This window comes from Lithobates pipiens, unplaced genomic scaffold (genome assembly GCF_037356315.1).
Source record: "Lithobates pipiens isolate NorthernLeopardFrog02 unplaced genomic scaffold, aLitPip1_a1.2 Scaffold_10, whole genome shotgun sequence".
NCBI classification, from domain to species: domain Eukaryota; kingdom Metazoa; phylum Chordata; class Amphibia; order Anura; family Ranidae; genus Lithobates; species Lithobates pipiens.
The window spans coordinates 35,546,690-35,567,823 of NW_027507686.1; the positions used below are offsets into that span (position 1 = coordinate 35,546,690).

At 47.5% G+C, this 21,134-nt stretch overlaps 1 protein-coding gene across 2 annotated transcripts in view; it reads right to left on the minus strand.

Annotated features, from left to right (window-relative positions):
- HAS3 (hyaluronan synthase 3) overlaps positions 1-17,842 on the minus strand; it is a 37,679-nt gene extending 19,837 nt beyond the window's left edge. Inside the window, exons 1-2 of one of the 2 annotated variants that reach the window (XM_077454158.1) lie at positions 17,644-17,842; positions 1,602-2,210 (exon numbers count right to left, since the gene is read on the minus strand). In XM_077454158.1, the coding sequence (XP_077310284.1) occupies positions 1,602-2,210 (609 nt within the window). In that variant the 5' untranslated portion in view covers positions 17,644-17,842. Of the gene's footprint in view, positions 1-1,601; positions 2,625-17,643 lie in introns of those variants that run through there. The other variant, XM_077454150.1, reaches the window with a different exon arrangement.
- Between the last annotated feature and the right edge of the window lie 3,292 nt (positions 17,843-21,134).

A 21,134-nucleotide genomic window follows, 5' to 3' on the forward strand; every position in this document is an offset into this window, starting at 1 on the left:
CACTTTTATCAAGTCCAAAGTCAGCTCAGCCATCTAGCAGGAAATTCTAGAGCATGTCATACTTCCCCCTGCTGAAAAACTTTATGGAGATGCTGATTTAATTTTCCAACAGGACTTGGCACCTGCCCACAATGCCAAATGTACCAATACCTGGTTTAAAGATCATAGTATCACTGTGCTTGACTGGGCAGCAAACTGGCCTGACCTAAACCCCATAGAGAATCTGTGGGGTATTGTGAAGTGGAAGATGAGAGACACCAGACTTAAAAATGCAGATGAGCTGAAGGCCGCTATCAAATAAACCTGGGCTTCCATAACACCTCAGCAGTGCCACAGGCTGATCACCACCATGCCATGCCCCATTGATGCAGTAATTTACGCAAAAGGAGCCCTGACCAAGTATTGAGTGCATACTATACTGTTCATGGACATACTTTTCAGTAAGCCAACATTTCTGGAAAAAAAATCATTTTTTTTATTGGTCTTATGTAACATTCTAATTTCCTGAGAAACTGAATTTTGGGTTTTCATAAGCTGTAAGCCATAATCATCAAAATGAAAAGAAAGAAATGCTTGAAATATACCACTCTGTGGGTAACACATCTATATAAAATACATGGGTTTCACTTTTCAAATTGAATTACTGAAAAAAACTTTTTGATGATATTCTAATTTTTGAGATGCACCTTTATATATAGCCCTATTCATGCCACCATGTAACCCCACTCTAACTTACACAATAGCGTACATTCAAATGCCATGTGCTACAGCCCAGGCTGGGTTGCCCATGATTCCCACACTAGCCCCAATGAACAGTGGCGTAACTAGAATCTTCAGGGCCCCGATGCAAGAAACCATGAAGGGCCCCCCTGAACCCCAGCCAGGGCCCTTCCCTCCGAGTCCGGCGGTGGAACTCCAGGGCGTGGTCACAGGTATGACCTTTGTGAGCCCTGTAGTTCCACCACTGGCATCAGTAGTTTTTTTTTTATTATTTTTATTTTTTATTTTTAGGTGCCCCATCTGGCTGGGGAGAACAGACATCGGACTGAGCAGCAATGCATAGAGCAGGAGAGGGGTACTCTGAGGAGCCGGCCGAGGACACAGGTCATGCGGGGAATGCACAACTAAAGAGCAGCCAGTGTGATAGTCGAGCATGGAGCTCTGCTAGTCACCCTCCACCTCCAGCCACCCATGTGCATGGTGCACTGGTACCCCTAGCTGCTTATGCTGCTGCCGGCCATATGTAGAGGGGACTGCATGGGCCCCCTGCAGCACAGGGCCCAGTTGCGGTCGCGACTGCTGCACCCCCTATAGTTACGCCCCTGCCAATGAACACAAAGGGGGTTATTTACTAAAACTGGAGAGTGCAAAATCTGGTGCAGCCACGCAAAGGAACCAATCAGCTTCCATGTTTTATTGTCAAAGCGTAATTGAACAAGCTGAAGTTAGAAGCTGATTGGCCACCATTAACAGCTGCACCAGATTCTGAGTGCACCAGGTTTAGTAAATCTCCCCCAAAGCCCTATATCCTTGACAAATTACAACTGAAATACATACATTTAATTACCAACCATATAGCAATGCCACATCATAGCCCTTACCTGCACGTAGTCCACACTGTCCCCAAGTGCTCGGAAGGCTGTGTACATCACTTCTCTTTTTCCTCCCCATTTCTGCATTATACAGGTATACGGAAACTTCTGTACCAGTTCCTCTACGCCCCTTTCACCTTCCTGACCCCCTTCTTCAGTGACATGGTAGTTATTGTCCCACATGTAGCAGCAAGTGCCCTCTGATCCCATCACCTCCCTGAAGATGTCCATCATGTATCTGTCGTCTTCTGTGTTTCCATCTACCACCATCACCACCCGCAGGTGAGGGTAGGAGAGCCGCCGTACCGACTGCAGGCACTTTCTAAGGTACTCTGGGTCTTCTTGATAGGCTGCAATGCATAGCGCAACTCTAGAGTTTCCCGTCGGGAACTTCTGCCTTCCTTTCCGCATCCGTCTGTGCTCCAGGTAGGCAAAAAGGCTCTGGGTGAGTAGATGCAGTCCCAGGATGGCCCCGTATAGTCCAAAGGAGAGGTGGTGCCGGTCGGTGTGTATGAACTGGTATCCCGTGACATAGGCAGCAAGAATGCCCCCCAGCACCAGCAGGGCAAAGAGACTTGTGCCCAGGACCTTCAGAGCTGTCAGCAGCCGACCTGGCATCTGCCCCAAGACAAAAACAGACAAGGAAGAATTAAGCACAGTGAAGCACGTACCCATAGATACATCCAAGTCACCACATGTATAGCTGACAGTTTACATGCCGTGTCTGCCAGTTGTGTCAGCTAAGTACGTCCTTCCACGTGATAACTGTCATAATTATACAGTTAGTTATGAAAAGTTCTGACTATGAAAGGTTTACTTAAAGGGGAAGTTAAACTTATGTCATGCTTTTTTCAAAGAATTAAAAAGTAGATAAAAAAAAGTTAAATCAGATCTCCATGTAATTTTTTATAATCCCTACTTCATTCCATCCAAGAGAAAAAGTTCCCAAATCACTACTCACCTACTCCATGCTCCAGCACTGACTTTCAAGTCCACCACCATTGTCCAGCTTTGCCCCTCTTCTGGGTTAAAAGATGCCCAGCGTCATTTAACCCATTTTGTGTGAACCCCTGGGGGGGCGCGTCATTACATGGCCTGGGCTCACAATAGAAAGAAATGGACCTCACAGGTGATAACTTTAGTGCTGGCCTGTACAGAAGACTGACCCTGGCTCATCTCATGGCCATACTGAAGATTCCTGGATTGTAGGTAAGTACCCTGGGGCTTTTTCTCTTTCAGTTGTTTTTATTTAAGATTTTAAAAAGGTACAGAATATAATCTCATATTGATATATACGTAAGATCAATATATCAGTGAATTCCAAAACAATATCCATCACACATCAAAAGAAAGAGGAGAACATGAAAGACACAACAATAAGTTTACTGAAGTACATGCGAAAATATGGATTGGGCGCCAACAACAAAGTAAGGGACCCTCATTAGTTTGATGAGGATGCTAAGTCCGCCATGTACAAAGGAAAAAAATAAAAAATAAAATAAATATATATATATATATATATATATACATTTCCAAAGCAGAAGAGCCGGAGAGAATAAGACGGGAGGGGAAGAAGAAAAGGGGGGAAGGACATCGGAGACTCCGTAGCTGGAAGTATCCTGGGACGTTTTCTTTTTTCTTTTTCTTGTTCAAATATTTTATTGAGTATATTTCAATGTAAATAAAAGCAATACACATGACAAGAAGGTCAGATCAGAAAAGATCAGACAACAAGTTATTATATCCTGGGACTTTTTCAAAAATTGGTACAATAGGGGGGCACTGGCGATATGCTTTAAAGTGATTGTAAACCTCAGTTAAGAAATATGAAAAAAAAAGCATATCCCTCTATAGTGTGTACTTGTCTCAATCCAGAGCACTAAGTGTAATTTCTCTCTGTTGCTCCATTCCTCTGCTATCAGAATGAGTCACTTCTGACAAGTTTTCCTGACACCAAATTAAAAGGTGACAGGGGAGGATCTCCAGATGAGGATTGACAGCCTCAGCTCTGTTCCTGTGTGCTATGTGAAGGTGGCGTGTCTCCTCCCTCCAATTAGCTTTTAGAGCTCTCCTCTCTGAGCTCTCGGTGTAAGCTCAGCTCTCCACCCCCTTTTTTCTAACAACTCAGACAAGCTTTATAAATTTTGGACTTTGAACGACTGTAGAGAAGAGAAGACTGCAGATAAACAGGTACAGCTTATGTAGGGGATTTGTTTTATCTCTGTGTATCACCCGAGGCCAGTCACTTTACTGGGTATACCGTATGTAAGGGTTTACAACCACTTTCAGCTATAAGTCAGTCATTTTAAAATAGCAATTATCAGGCCATATATCGCCTTCAGATACAGAAGTTAAGCCAAATTAATTCAGTTAGTTGTTTAGCTTATTAAAGCATAATGTCAAACAAAATTTTAGGATCTCGGTTATGTGCCCCATATAAAAGTTACACCTTACCCCAACTGCTGCAAGTACACAGTTCAACACCCCCCCCCCCCCACACACACAAAATCACAGTTGTAAGATGGTGCTGACCCAACTGTTGTGTGACTGCAGGCTCCTCCCCCAGCCAGCTGATGGGCAACAAAGAGGAGCATCCTAATATTGAGATAATCAATGAGATTTTACGCTCCTGTAAGCATGTTTGTAGTGTTAAGACCTGTGTCAATAGGCTTTGGGCTTTTGTCTATGGCATCAGTTTGAGAAACTTCTGAGATCATTAAGGCTCTATTCACACCTGATTGGGGCAGAATTGCCACCATTCTGCCCACGATTTCTGAAAATTCATGCTGTTCCGTTCTGCAATGCAGAACTCCTTGTGGCAAAGTAGTGGCATTCTACTGAGCCACCCATGTTGCTTTCTGGAGGACTTGCTGGTATGCCTGTGTGATGGGTTTTTGTTTGCTTCAGTTGGGTATTGCATTCCTATACCAGTCAAGGGCCGTTTTTAAGGCAGGGCAAAACCCTGTCATTGTTGTGGGGCCCAAACCAGCTGCTTCATACTTGCCAACTATGCTGGTTTAAATTCCTTCGCCCCTTGAGGTTTTAGTCCTGTGCTGTGTCCCAGATGACTCACCTGGAGACCCTGTGTTTACATGTAAATTACTGGCATTCATATGTAAATAGAGGTGGTTGGCAGCATTGTTATGTATATCATGCCCCCCTGAGGTCATATCCACAGTAATCTCTAGCAACCAATCAACAAGCAGAAATCATGTGCTATAACCTCTAGCAACTAACCAGTGAGCTGTAATGTGTTCTGTGACCTCTAGCAACCAGTCAGTGAGCTGTAATGATACACTGAAACCTCTGGCAACCAATCGCAATAGCTGCCTGATCTGATTCAGTAAACTGATTTTGAGTCTAGCTGCTATTTATTGTAAGTCTCAGAGCAGGTGGAGAGCGAAACTGCATGGGGAGGGGGCCCCCCAAGAAAAGTTTTGCCCACGGTCCAATCAATATTAAAGACGGCCCTGATACCAGTCAATGGGAATGAAGAACATGCTTGAAGCATGTGAAAAGCAGGCCAAATGCAAGTCAGAAGGAGGTCAACTGCAGAGCAAATGCACCTGTCAATTAACTCTGAGGCTCCATTCACAACCTGATCAAGGGCGGAATCGCCGCAACTCCGCCTGCATTCCCAAATAGCTGCAAAACTCGGGGCACGTTTGTGATGCCATTATTTCTTAACGGCACCCCAATCACGGCAGGATTTTGCCACAATTGTCACATGGTAAATTGCGCTGCCATCGCAATGTGCAATGCTTGCCACTGAAAAAGGAACATGAACTTCCTTTGGATGACAGAGTCGCGCGTTGCAATTTGCCGAGATTGCAGCATGATTTATCCCGTTACAATCGTGGTAAAATCGCGGCGCGATTGGGGTCTCATTAGAAGTTATGGCATTGCAAACGTGCCCCGCGTTTTGCAGCTATTTGGGAATGCAGGCGGGAATTGCGGCAATTCCGCCCCTCGATTAGGTTGTGAATGGAGCCTCAGAGTTCATTGACAGGTGCATTTGCTCTGCAGTTGACCTCCTTCTGACCTGCATTTGGCCTGCTATTCATGTGCTTCAAGCATGTTCTTCAGTCCCATTGGCTGGTATAGGAATACAAAACCCAACTGAAGAAAACAAAAGCCCATCACACAGGCATTCCAGCAAGTCCTGCAGAAAGCAACATGGGTGGCTCAGTAGAATGGCACTACTTCGCCCACAAGGAGTGCTGGCTGCATTGCAGAACGGAACAGCATGAATTTTCTGATCAGCAGAGGTAGTTCCTACATTTGATGGTTTACTTAAAAATACAGGGCAATGGAAGGAAGTGGAAACATAACAGATCTAATGGCAGGATCAAATATGTTATGAGGAAGTCACCTAAATGCAGAAAAACAGGACAGACCTTTACAGTTAATAGCAAGAAACCCTTTTTCCTGGAGGACACTGCACTTTAATCTTTGAATTATCAAAAGGAGAACTAGATAAACCTTCAGCTAGACTGGAAACTCTCTTTACAATGTCCTTTTGGCAAGATATGAAATGCCCATAAACAGCATTGCTGGGAAGAAAACGCCAGTCACTTGCTTGGCTCATAATTAGGGCTTTCAGAGCTGCATGTGAAAAAACAAAAGTCCCAAAGGCTGATATAAAGGTTGTATATAAAGCCGGCTTCTCAAATGACGGAGCTGAGCACAATTGCAGCTTGAAACCCTAACATTATCCATCAGGCTGGGGCCTGTCATCCTGCAGCCATCCCTTCAATTTTGTGTTATTATCAGGCGATTTAGGTCAAATTAACTTTTGGAAGTGTTCATTTTCAGAAAACGCTGATCCGAGACGCAATCTACGGCTCATGTAACGCCGGGCACTGTCAGAACAACATTGAGGCCTCTGCAAAGAGGGACTATAACCCCCAAGAGTTAGTTGGAACCGTCACTACGCCAAACTAAAAGAAGGACAGACAACAAGAGGCTTCAATGTGGAATAAAACACATTTAGATGTATTTATTCAATTACCCTTTCTCTCACCCCAAATCCCCCTACTCCTCCATGCTCTACCCATTCCGTTCTAGGGTGAATTTAATGATCACAATGCTAGCCATCTAGGTATGCTATATGAACTTTTTCCCTTTGCTGGCATTTCCTATACCAGTGGTCTCCAAACTGTGGCCCAGGGGCCAGATCTGGACATTTGCTTGCTTTTATCTCGCCATTTGGGGCACTATTTCTTTCACTAACACCAAGGAAGGACACAATTCCTCTCAATGACACCAATAATGGGGCACAGTTCTTCCCAATGAAACCAATGATGGGGCACAATTCCTCCCAATCACATCGATGATGGAGAACAATTCCTCCTAATGACACCAATGATGGGGCACAATTCCTCCCAATCACACCAATGATGGGGCACAATTCCTCCCAATCACACCAATGATGGGGCACAATTCCTCCCAATCACACCAATGATGGGGGATTGTTTAATCCCACTGATGCTGGGACATTTTGTACTCCCGATAGACACAGTCCAGGCCACCTAAAACCTGAAGGACAGTAAACTGGCCCTTTGTTTAGAAATTTTGGAGAACCCTAACCTATACTAACCATCATTTCGCTGAACTCTTATGCGACATAATGTAGTGTGTTTTTTTTTTATTGACACTTTTTCCCCCAGGTGAATGGGTAGGGGTAAGATGTACCCCATACTCACTCACATATGGTGGGAGGCTTGGATCTGGGGGCCCCCTTATTAAAGGGGGCTCCTGGATTCCGATAATCCCCCCGCCCGCAGACCCCGACAACCAATGACCAGGGTTGTCGGGAAGAGGCCCTTGTCCTCATCAACATGGGGACAAGGTGCTTTGGGGTGGGATGGGGGGGGGGGGGGGGCGCTCGCTCGTTGCACAAAGAGAGATGACTTCTGCCTTTGCTCAACCAGGCACCTTCTTCCCCTATCCTCCCGTTTTTTTCCACCTATTCCCCCTTTTTTCTATTCTAACTTAATCATTTTCTTCTTACACTGGAACAGAGCAGGGAAGCTCCTCTCCCTCAGAGGAGCAATAGCCGGTGGTTTTAACCCTTTCTCGGGTGCTAGCGGGAGGGGGTGGGGGTAAATCCGCACCGCTAGTGGGCGAATACTGCCGCTAAAACGACGGTAAAGCGGCGCTAAAAATAGGGCCATTTTACCGCCGGCGCCCGCACCGCCACAGTGTGAAAGGGACCTTAGAGAATTTGTTGGTATATCAACAATCTGTACAGTGCCACCATGCAGGGACATAACACCAGGAAGCCGACGCTTCGCCTGACACTCTTACATCTACATACAATTGAGATGACCACTATACCACAGCTTACTTGTTTTGTACCCAGTGTGGAGAGGTGACGCCGTGCCACCCTGTGGATTAGCAATATACTCCTGATTGTGGCAGAAGCAGGCATGCTAATTACACACCTGTGGACTGAGGTTCATATGCATCCCAGGGATAGAGCTCAGGGCTCCCACTTGGAGACAGCTCCACCCAGGCAGACAGGAAGTCTGGCTGAGGAGTCAGGAGAAATCCTCTCTACAGACAATACGTCTGTGTATGAGTGTCAGGAGGACACCCATTTTCTTTAGGAGAGAGACTGCAGGTGGCAGTTTGAACCCCGGGTAAGCTAGGAGAGAGCTTGACCCAAGCACACAGGTCTGAGGAACAGACCTAAGGCCTAGCTGTGAGGCCTGAAGCAGCGGTGCTGCAAGTGAGTAAGCCAGGAGGCTGAAGCGTGAACAATACAGTAATGGTGGAACCCCCGTGAGGGAAATTGCTGTTGTTTCTTTAAATTGTGTTTCCTTTTAATAAACGTTGGCTGCCATGCCTTTACAACGCAGTCTGGACCGACACGTGTTCCTTAAATCGCATGCACCCACTTGAGTATAATCGCCCTGATATTTTACACCAGGAATTCTGTTTTCTCATGATGTCTCTCTGTATCCTGGACAGTTTGATACTTTACTGTCTATACTGAAAAACATAACAAAGAATGTCTTTTTGTCTACGAAATGTCTAAAAAAAACAATTCCAGATATGGGACATGTGACCCACTCATCCCCCTGCCCATGGTGAATGGGTAAGGCTACTATATACCCCATACTAATTCACGTGGGGGCAGGATCTGGGGGCACCCTTGTTAAGGGGGACTTTTAGACTCCGATAAGCACCTCCCCCTCCCACAGACCCCCACAACCACCGCCAGGGAAGGGAAGCTGCCCCCTGTCTAAACACAATAGCACAGCAGGGGAGAGTGTGGCACTAACATCCGACTGTTAGTACAACGCCTCTGACCTTAGCTGTGAGTTTTTGTTCCAGGTTGAATGAAAAAAAAATAGTAATGTGTACCAGGCTTAAGACACAGTTAAAATAGCATGAAAAACACATGCATACTAGCGCCTTATGACATTGGCTTGCAGGGGACTGGATTTTTTTTTATTACCACTACCAAACAAAGAAGCCACAAAGCTGACTTAATTGGGTGATGAACCTAACAGTAAAGTTTATGGACATGCCAAAAAGTGATATCTTACTGTAGGAAAGTGAAATGAACCACGACCATCTCTGAATGGAGCAAAAGCGTAGTTATTCCAATCTTTAACCACTTCAATACAGGGCACTTAAACACCTTCCTGCCCAGACCAATTTTGAGCTTTCAGCGCTGTCGCACTTTGAATGACAATTGCGTGATCATGCTACACTGTACCCAAATTAAATTTTTATCATTTTTTTCCCACAAATAGAGCTTTCTTTTGGTGGTATTTGATCACCTCTACGGTTTTTATTTTTTGCGCTACAAATAAAAAAATACCGAAAATTTTGAAAAAAAAAATGTTTTTTTTTGTTTCAGTTTCAAAACTTTGTAAATAAGTACGTTTTCTCCTTCACTGATGGGCACTGATGGGGCTACACTGATGGGCACTGATAAGGCGGCACTGATGGGCACCAATGTGGCACCAATGAAGTGGCACTGATAGGTGGCACTGATGGGCGACACGGATGGGCGACACGGATGGGCGACACGGACGGACACTGATAGGTGGCACAAATTGGCACTGATAGCTGGCACGGATGGGCGGCACGGATGGGCACAGATGGGCATGGATAGGCGGCACAGGTGGGCATGGATAGGCGGCACAGGTGGGCACTCATAGGCGGCACAGGTGGGCACTCATAGGCGGCATTGGTGTTATACTATAGTAATGGATGCCAATCAGTGCCAAACAATAATGCATGCCAATCAGTGATGCCCATTGTGGGCACTGATTGGCATCCATTATGGGCACTGATTGGCACCCATTGTGCTGACTGGCATCCCTGGTGGTCTAGGGAGGATTATGACCTTTATTACCTTTTCCCTGGTGGTCTGGTGGCGTCCCTGGTGGTCCAGTGTGGGCATCATCGGGGGGGCTGTGCTGATAATCGATCAGCACAGACCCCCCCTGTCAGAGGAGCAGCCGATCGGCTCTCCTCTACTCGCGTCTGACAGACGCGAGTGAGGGAAAGCCGATCACCGGCTCTTCCCATTTACACTGTGATCAGCCGTGATTGGACACGGCTGATCACATGGTAAAGAGTCTCCTTCGGAGACTCTTTACCGAGATCGTAGTTGCCGGGTGTCAGACTGACACCCCGCAACAACGATCGCCGCGATGCGCGCCCCCGGGGGCGCGCAGCGGCTCACAATCCTGATCACGTCATATGACGTCCGGTCAGGATTATGAAACCACTTTGCCACCGTCAATTGCCTATAGGGCGGGCGGCAAGTGGTTAACTAAGAGTGATGCAAATCAGTAGGGAGTCTTATGCCGTGTACACACGATCAGAAATTCGGCCAGCAAAAGACAGATGAGAGCATTTGGTCGGAAAATTTGATCGTGTGTATGCTCCATCGGACTTTTGCTGGCCAAAGTTCGGCCAGCAAAAGATTGAGAGCAAAAGATTGAGAAAAAGTTCCTATCCGAAAATCTGTTCGTGTGTATGCAATTCCAATGCGCAAAAACTCACGCATGCTCAGATTCAACTATGAGACGGAAGCTATTAGCTACTGGCCATTGAACTTCCTTTTTTTAGTCCCGTCATACGTGTTGTACGTCACCATGTTCTTGACGGTTGGAATTTGGTGTGGCCGTGTGTACGCAAGACAGCTTGAGCAAAATCCCGTTGGAATTCCGCCTGGAAAACCATCAGAGCTTTTTCCAACTAAAATTCTGATTGTGTGTATGCAGCATTACAGTAACAAATGATTGTATTCCTTTACAATGTCCCGTGTGCTCTGCTTATTTCACAAACAGGAATAATTAATTGTTCCCGAGCCCCGGGGAGGAAATCGGAAAGACACCTGTATATCGGATACGGTGACTGAACATCCTGGGAACCCAAGGAACATCAAAGGGACAGTCTGATGAGGAGGGGGACAAGGAGCACTTCTAATGATAGGTTACATCTCACAGAGTCTAAAGCTCCTCTTTTAACTTCTAAATGTAGGATGAGCAACTACAAAGCTTAAATAAACTGAAACGAATGCCCCAGCTGTTCCACAGAGGCTACAGCAGACTGAGGGTACGGCCCTATACCTGCTGCAAATCCAGACAAAGTGAAACCACTACCGATAAAATCAGTGCAATCAGAAAGCACACACACAGTATACCTTTATTACTGTAATGCGTAATTCACTGCAGCATGATTTCACAGAGCACCTCACAGGGTCACAGGGAGTATACTTCCTGAGCTCTGTAACTTCCTTCCCCTCAGTGATCACATTCCCAAGTCAGGCTTGATTCTGGATTTCAATTCCTTACATGGCTTTCTGTCAGCAGGTTTCTCTGTTTGTATTGTTAAACATAAAAGGCCTTCCCAACATTCAGTGTTCACTGAGGCTGCTATCACATACACTGTGCACAACTTGGAGTTAAAGTGGGAGTAAACTCCCATACATGAATATTACCTGTAGGTAAGCCTATAATAAGGCTTACTTATAGGTACTGTAAATATCTCCTAAACGTGCACTGTTTAGGAGATATTTACTGTACATGTAGCCAGTGACATCACTGGCACATGCGCTGTGAAGGAACAGCCACCCTGGCCATTCCTTCAGAGTCTTGTGCCGTAGACGGCGGCTCCTACACGCATGTGCAGGAGTGACGTCATCGTGGCTCCGGCCACTCACACAGCCGGAGTCCATGAACCCGGAAGGGAGATGGGGGCAGATGGAAGCCCTGTCAGCAGTGACAGCTTGCTGCTGGTAGGGCTTTGGTCTGAAATAGGTTTCACATAAATGTGCTAGTATGTGATGCATACTAGCACATTATGACTAATGATGGGCTCAGGCGTGTTCTGATGTTTCGGACAAATATCCACCCTAAAATGATCCTTAGGACAAATAGAAGGTGAATCTTCCCAATGGGAAACTTTATCCAAAATAAACAAAAAAAAAAACCACCAAAGCTTCACCCGATACCTGAACAGTCAGCAGTGATCGGTGCGTGGGGGAGTTCCATGCTTCTGACTCGCGGCTTTTAGCTGCTTTAGTGAAATCAATACAGCGGTGATTGGTGCTTGTAACTCTCCCACACACGATCACCGCTGACTGTTACCGCATCCTCTATGCCCCCTCCGTTCTGCTGTCCCCCTCTGTTCTTCCTCCGTTTCCCCCTCCGTTCTGCTGCTGCCCTCCTCCATTCTTCCTCCGTGTCCCCCTCCGTTCTGCTGTCCCCCTCCGTTCTTCCTCCGTGTCCCCCTCCGTTCTGCTGTCCGCCTCCATTCTTCCTCCGTGTCCCCCTCCGTTCTGCTGTTCCCCTCCGTTCTTCCTCTGTGTCTCCCTCCGTTCTGCTGTCCCCCTCCGTTCTTCCTCTGTGTCCCCCTCCGTTCTGCTGTTCCCCTCCATTCTTCCTCTGTGTCCCCCTCCGTTCTGCTGTCCCCCTCCGTTCTGCTGTTCCCCTCCGTTCTTCCTCTGTGTCCCCCTCCGTTCTGCTGTCCCCCTCCGTTCTTCCTCTGTGTCCCCCTCCGTTCTGCTGTTCCCCTCCATTCTTCCTCTGTGTCCCCCTCCGTTCTGCTGTCCCCCTCCGTTCTTCCTCCGTGTCCCCCTCTGTTCTGCTGTCCGCCTCCATTATTCCTCCGTGTCCCCCTCCGTTCTGCTGTTCCCCTCCGTTCTTCCTCTGTGTCCCCCTCTGTTCTGCTATCCCCCTCCGTTCTTCCTCCGTGTCCCCCTCCGTTCTGCTGTCCGCCTCCATTCTTCCTCCGTGTCCCCCTCCGTTCTGCTGTTCCCCTCCGTTCTTCCTCTGTGTCCCCCTCTGTTCTGCTGTCCCCCTCCATTCTTCCTCCGTGTCCCCCTCCGTCCTGCTTTCCCCCTGTTCTTCCTCTGTGTCCCCCTCCGTTCTGCTGCTGTCCCCCTCCGTTCTGCTGTTCCCCTCCGTTCTTCCTCTGTGTCCCCCTCCGTTCTGCTGTCCCCCTCCGTTCTTCCTCTGTGTCCCCCTCCGTTCTGCTGTTCCCCTCCATTCTTCCTCTGTGTCCCCCTCCGTTCTGCTGTCCCCCTCCGTTCTTCCTCCGTGTCCCCCTCTGTTCTACTGTCCGCCTCCATTATTCCTCCGTGTCCCCCTCCGTTCTGCTGTTCCCCTCCGTTCTTCCTCTGTGTCCCCCTCTGTTCTGCTGTCCCCCTCCGTTCTTCCTCTGTGTCCCCCTCCGTTCTGCTGTCCGCCTCCATTCTTCCTCCGTGTCCCCCTCCGTTCTGCTGTTCCCCTCCGTTCTTCCTCTGTGTCCCCCTCCGTTCTGCTGTCCCCCTCCATTCTTCCTCCGTGTCCCCCTCCGTCCTGCTTTCCCCCTGTTCTTCCTCTGTGTCCCCCTCCGTTCTGCTGCTGTCCCCCTCCGTTCTGCTGATGTCCCCCTCCATGACCCCCTCCGTTCTTCCTCCGTGTCCCCCTCCGTTCTGCTGCTGTCCCCCTCCGTTCTGCTGATGTCCCCCTCCATGACCCCCTCCGTTCTTCCTCCGTGTCCCCCTCTGTTCTGCTGCTGTCCCCCTCCAGTTTTCCTCTGTTCTGCTGTCCCGCTCCATGTCCTTCTCTTTCCTTTTCTGTATGAACAGAGTCAGTGATCACTGACTCTGTCCATTCACATAACTGAAACATTGTAACCTCCTGTGATTACGATGTCTCAGTTTATGAATGGAGAGGAGCCACTGTCTTCTCTCCATTCATTTTCAGCGCAGCTGAGGTTGCAGAGAAAGGGACTGGGAAATCTCTATCCTTTGTCTCTTTCTCTGTCTCGAGGGGGAGAAATCAGGGGTCTGTTAAGATCTCTGATATTGCACCAAAACCCCCCAACAAAAAAAAAAACAATAAAAAAAAAACACAAAGTATTGCAAGGAATATATATATATATATATATATATATATATATATATATATATATATATATATATATATATTGTAAAAAAAATAATAAAAATTTAAATAAAAAACACAAAGACAGCATACACCCCCCCCCCCTAAAAAAAAAAAAAAAAAAGAAAGAAAGCATTGTAAAAAAAAAACAAAATAAAAAACACTGTCACGTGACATCGGTACTTGTACTCAGTCTTATAAATGTGGTATCGGGACAACCCTACCTATTATTGGTACTTACCAGTCCTGTGGTTGGTGACTCCAATTTTTATTCTTGCAGCTATACCCACTAGTAGAAACTTCAGCACTCAACATCTCTGGATGTGGCAGATGCCAGAGTCCTATACTGAGTCCTGTAGTTCCATCTACCGACTGCAACTAATGTGTCCCAGCATCCAACACCTTGGGGGGTGTCTCTATGTGCTGTGGTTCCACCCACTGCCCACCACATCATCAAAGGAGAAGTATAGCCAAAGCTATTTTGGTTGTATTTCTCCTATGGATCACAGGAATGCAGTTCGTTCTGATCACCTGTGACCCGTTTTCATCCAACAGAGGGCTAAAGCGTCAATCAGCTGGTCCAGGCTTTGGACAAAACCCAACTTTACAGTCGGATCCACCCAGAGGCCTGGGAGACTAGCAACCTGAACCAGCCGCTTCCGTCCCCTACACAGCACTGGTGGGGCAGAGCAGAGAGTCGGTGACTGACCGTCACTGGCTCTCTGCTCAGTGAACACTGAGAAATGAGCGATCAGCAGTCTTTGATCGCTCAGTTGTCATTCATAGAAGCGGCCGGGGACATTCACCTAGGTGATTATGTTTTTTTTTTTTCAACCCATACTTCTCTATTAACGAGGACACAGGTATCTGACACCACTGGAAGTGTTGGATGCTCATGATTCTACTGATGACTGTTGCTCTGCAACAGAGCAAAGATTAGAGTCATGGCCATTGGGATTAACAAGCATTAGGGCCCTATCACACCAAAGCGTTTTTGCTACGTTTTTACCTTGCTAAAAAAAAACCCACAAGAAAAACGTTTCCTTTTAAATTTTAGCGGACTCTTCACACCACTGAGCTGCGAGTGTGATGCGTTTTGAAAAATCGCACATGTTTATCTGCCATCTTCTCTTCTCTACATCCTTTCAAAGTCCATAATTTATACAGCCTATTGGAGCTATTAAATAAAAAAAAAGTGGGCGGAGAGCTACACTCTGCAGAGCTCAGTGAGGAGATCTCTGAGAGCTGATTGGAGGGAAGGGACACACCCCTCTCCACACATCATATAGGAACAGATCTGAGGCTGACAATCAGGAGAAGCTCCTCCTCTGTCACCATTTTTCTCTTGGTGTCAGGAAAAATTGTCAGAAGAAATTAATGCTGATAGCAGAGGAACGAAGTAGCACATAAATGAAACTTAGTGCTCTGGAGTGAGACAAGTACACACTATAGAGGGATATGCTTTGTTCATATTTCATGTCTGAGGTTTAAAATCAATTTAAAGAAGAAAGAAAGGACCCAGAGCTGTGCAACCAAGTGACTATTAGAAAAAAAATATTATAAAAAACGGAATTTACACCTCTGTTTATTACAAGCGGTCAGCAGAATTACTAAAGGCAATGGGCAGGCAACATATAAAGCTTAGTTAGCAGAAAACCATAAATCAATAAAGGATCAGGATGTTTTAACATGGTCCTAGTACAGTCTATTTTAACCTAGAGGATGCTATGTGATGGTTGTCAATGGACAGACCCAACAGGAAAGATGACTTGTAGAGGCAGGCGGCTTACATAAAAGGTAGGGGCGAGGTGAATGTTCCCAACTCCCAGCTGGAATTTGCCTTTCTTGCAGCAGCAGGAAAATTAGAAGAGCTTTTGATGTGTCACAGGAAAATTGCGATTCACCTCCAAGTTCTTTGTCAGCGTGAGAGCTTCTGAAAAGCCTCGGAAGCAAGTGAAAGGCGATGATACGAGGATGGCAACTCCCACTCGCTGGCACAAGTCGCAGAACAAAAGGAAAGCTCACAGCGAAAGTGGAAAACCCCTTAAACTTGAACTTTCCATTTTTATTAAATAGATAGGAGCTTATCCCCCATACGTTCCCATCTTCTTCCAGTGCTTGCCCTTCCTCGATGTTTTCCTGCAGTACAGATCTATTGCATTTTCAATGAATCTCCTTTGCTAAGAACGTCTCTGGCTGTGCTGCAGTGCAGGTGACACCACATAACCCTTCAATGGTGTCACAAAGAGACCACAGGCTGACCCAACCGTCTTCTGGACATCTACAATATATCAGCTGTTGTGTATCACACCACATAGGCAGGGCGCTCTCCAGTTTTTTTTTTTGGCAGAAAGAACAAATGAATACACAATCCTGGCATATGTACTTCCTTTTTCTTTCTTTTTTTTTTTTTTAACTGTCAATATTCAGCAGTCGGAAGATGCAGGAATGGAATCAGGTAACACAATATAGTTCATCAAAATACTGTTTCTTACAGTACAAGGTTATAATATAGGCAGAAGTGAGATTCTTCAGCTTTTTTTTTATAAACAATTTTGTCTGCACACAGTGATAAGTAGCCACTGGCTGCCCAAAAAAAAAAACTTTTTCTAAGCATTATGTTTATAACTGGGGTGCAAAAATTATTCAGGAGCTCCTTAGTCCAATCTGCAAGCCACAAGGCAATCAAAGAACATCTGTCATAGGATAGCATGTAGGTTATCATTAGTGAGATCTCTTACCAGGGCTGGGGCAAGGGGTGGGCAGGAGGAGCAGCTGCCCTGGGCACAGCAGAGCAAGAGGATAAAGAATGGACACAGGGCAGCACGCATTATCAATGGGGAAGGGGTGCAGTTCCGCATCCTTGTCCTGGGCGCTAGATGAACCTTCTCCGGTACTGTCTCTTTCTGAAAATGCTAGTTACCTGGCTGCCACGCTGATCCTCTGAAATCAATATTCTAAGCCGCTGACCCTGAATAAATATGCCAGTAAGGCCTTTCTGTGATTTTTATGCTTGTTCCAGTTTAGTGGCTTGAAAATTATTAGGACAGTGGAACAGCCAGAGGGATGTTTTACAAAAGGAGGGCAATGAGAACACATTTCCCATAACAATCAAAGAGCAGGCTATATCTATATTGGCTGTTTGGCTTTCCAAAAATAAGGTAGCCTCAACCAAGGTCAAAATAACAGCTGATCACTTATTTAAAGCAGCATGTCCCTTTAAATGTGGCTGCAGAATACAAAACCCCTTCAAAGTTTCTAAACTGTGATCTGCACAGTCCAAAAACTTTTTTTCTAGGCAGGTGATGTATACAGTTCTCCAGCAAGTGTAGGACTACAAGAACCAGCAGAGAAACTCATCTCACCATGTTATCACCCACCTCCTCTGTAGGGGGGTGTCAAGAAAGGATAACTGCAATAGAAGAGGGGGGAGGGGACATGAGAAAGCCTTGCTACTATGATGATCAGCACAGGAGGGTGACACTAATGATTTACTATGGGATTGCAGAATAAAATGACCACAATAGCAGACATCTATGGTTCTGTAGAGAGGGGTGTGGGGGGTTCAGTGCATGGTCTTCCCTGGGATCTGTAGAGTGATCCTCAGATCTGCATGCAGCACAGCCCACAGTGTACAGTCCGGGACTCACCGTGTCAGATCACTGCACCATCAGATCACTGGCAGCTCCTTCTCCAGGGATCATCACTCCTTCCAGTGCCGGGATTCCATTCACTCAGCATTGCATCTCCCTTCCTGCAGCATCTCAGTCCACACTGCACTCACCTCTCCCTGCCTCACTCCCCCCTCCATCAGCAGGTTGCTTTAACTTCTCCCCTCCCACCCTTTCCACCAGCCCACCACCTACAGAGAACTCACAGACCTCCTTCTCTGGGTCCCCCCTCTTCTCCTGCCACCCCCCCCCCCCACCTATGGCACCTCCTCTCCTGCCCTGCCAGGGAGATCCCCCCTATGTGCCTTGACTACTTCATACACACCCCACCATGTGCTGCCTGCAGGGAGAGCAATCATACACTGAACATGAACACCCATACTGCCTGCTGCCTCTCTCTTCTAATGCCCTACCAGGGTGCCACCCCTGTGCCATGACTGCTCCATACACACCCCACCATGTGCTGCCTGCAGGGAGAGCAAGCATACACTGAACATGAACACCCATACTTCTGCCAGCTGCCTCTCTCTGCTAATGCCCTACCAGGATGCCCTCTCATGTGCCATGATTGCCCCCCTTACACATCCCACCATGTGCTGACTGCAGGGAGAGCAATCATACACTGAACATGAACACCCATACTTCTGCCTGCTGCCTCTCTCTTCTAATGCCCTACCAGGCTGCCCTCTCCTGTGGCATGATTGCCCCTTACACATCCCTCCTGTGCCATGACCCTTACATACCTCATTATGTGCTGCCAGCAGGAGGGGGGGGGGGCTAGGCATAGAGGACTGGCTAATATAATTTGGTCCTGTAATGCCCCCCCCCGCCCCCCACTGTCACACCTACACCTACCTATAGCACTGCTTGCCTACCCTAGCAGGTAGACCCCATGTGCCCAGACTGCTCCATACAGGCATAAGGGAGTGCACACACACAGATCTGCTGCTCATATGCTGGGTTTCCCCTCTTCTGTTGCCTTGACAGGGAGCCCCCTCATCTCCAACTTCTCCCCTTTTATGCCCTGTCTGCTCCATGCACACTTCACCATGTGCTGCCTGCAGGGAGGGCTAATATAATGTGTTCCTTTATAACACCATCCCCTTAATGTCACCCCTTCCTGTAGAACTGCTTGCCAGGGAGCCCCCCATGTGCCCTGACTGCTCCTTACTCACCTCACCCTGTGTTGCCTGCAGGAAGGGCAGCGCATGAGATATTGCACACACACAGCCCTCCTGCTGATACAATCACCTTCCTTCTCCTTGCCCCCCACTTGTGGAACCTTCTGTCCTGCCCCTCCATGTGCCCTGACTGCTCCATGCACACCCCAGCATGTGCTGCCTGCCGGGAGGGCCAAAATTACGTGTTCCTGTATTACCACCCCCCTCCTACTGCCCCCCTTCCTATAGCACTGTTTGCTTACCCAGCTAGGGAGCTCCTCCATGTGCCCTGACTGCTCCATGCACACCCCAGCATGTGTTGCCTGCCAGGAGTGCTAACAGAATATGTTCCTGTATTACCCCCCTTACTGTCACCCCTTCTTATAGCACTGCTTGCCTACCCTGGCACACACACTGAACACCCATACTTCTGGCTGCTGCTTCTCTCTTATTGCCTTGCCAGGGAGCCCCTCCTGTGCCATGATTCCCCCTTACATCTCTCACCATGTGCTGCCTGCTGGGAGAGCAATCACACACTGAACACTCATACTTCTGCCTGCTGCTGATAGAATGACCTCCTTCTCTCTTCTAATGCCCTGCCATGGAGCCCCCCCCCCCATGTGCCATGACTGCCCCTGTATCGTCACATAAGGCGACCCATCACATTTGGCTACCCGCTGGATGTGCATGCACGATGCCGCCATATGCGTTCCAACACTTTTATGACAAAACAGCACACTAAAACCGTCAAATAGTGTAACGAAATTGACGTTGAACTGCGCTTGCGCAGTTATTATGTAGCTCCACCCCGAAGTCCGGGTTCAAACCCCACCATCCAAGTGGACATAGAGTCAGAATATAATTATGCCGAGTGAAGCGAGGCCGTGCCCGAAGCGTGGCCAGCGAAGCGAGGTTGTGCCCGAAGCGTGGCAAGCGAAGCGAGCCCATGTGATGCCCTTTTGCAAAGTGCTGTCTTACAATCAATAATTATACAGAACCAGAGCTTGTCTGTAACGTCACTTCCGTGACTTTATCTGACGGTTTCACTGCTCCTTATTGTCGTAAAAAATCTTTTGGAACGCATATGGGTAAGTTATGCATGCACAGTGCATCATTTCTCAGTGGAACGTCACTTCCATAGCAAAATGTGATGGGTAGCCAAATGTGACGTGACACCAGTTAAACACCCCACCATGTACTGCCTGCGGGGAGAGTAATCAGACACTGAACACCCATACTTCTGCCTGCTTCTCTCTTCTAATGCCCTGCCATTGAGTCCCCTCCTGTGCCATGATTGCCCCTTACACACCTCACCATGTGCTGCCTGCAATGAGGGCTAGGCATAGAGGACCTGGCTAATATAATGTGTTCCTATATTGCCCCCCTCCACGTTTACATCTACCTATAGCACTGCTTGCCTACCTGGTAGGGAACTCCCCCATGTGCCGACTGCCTCCATGCACACCTCTCCGTGTGCTGCCTGCAGGGAGGGCAGAGCATGAGATATTGCATGCACTTAGTGCTCCTGCTGATACAGTGACCTTCCTTCTCCTTGCCCTACTTATGGTACCTTCTGTCCTGCCCCTCCATGTGTCCTGACTGCTCCATGCACACCCCACCATGTACTGCTTGCGGGGAGGGCTAGGCATGAGGGACTGGCATACACAACTCTGAGGTAAAATAAAGTTCTCCTGCATTGTGCCTAAGGTTGCCACCTCATCCCTTTAAAACTGAACACATATTAATTACACAGGTTCTGTGGCTGATTAAGGTGGTAATTAAACTCACTTTGCACCTTATCTGCATTAAATTAGTCTCAAAACCTGTGTAATTTCATATGTGTTCGGGTTTAAAGGGATGAGGAGGCACCCTAATTGTGCCATCCCCCCTTAATTCTGTCATACCCTATCTCTGCTCTCCTGCCCTGGCAGGAAAATCTGCCTGCTGCCACCACCATCAATTTTCTCTGACTGCCCTTTACACACCCCACCGTGTATTGCCAGTGGGGAAGGGCAAGATATGGATGTGACACTGCTCACACACACACTCCTGCTGCTGAGGGTATCCTCTTCTCTGTCACCCCCACACATGGGTAACACCTGCCCTGGCCTGACAGGACGCCCCTCACCCATGTATCATAATTGCCATTCACATAACTCACATGGTGCTGCCTGTAGGGAGGGAAGAACATGAGGGGCTGCAAACACAGTCCTGAGCTAATATAATGTCCTCCTGAATTTGGTTCCCCATCTTTTCCTGTCACCTCTACTTCTAATACAACCCCCCCCCCCCCCACGCCTCATGCACCAT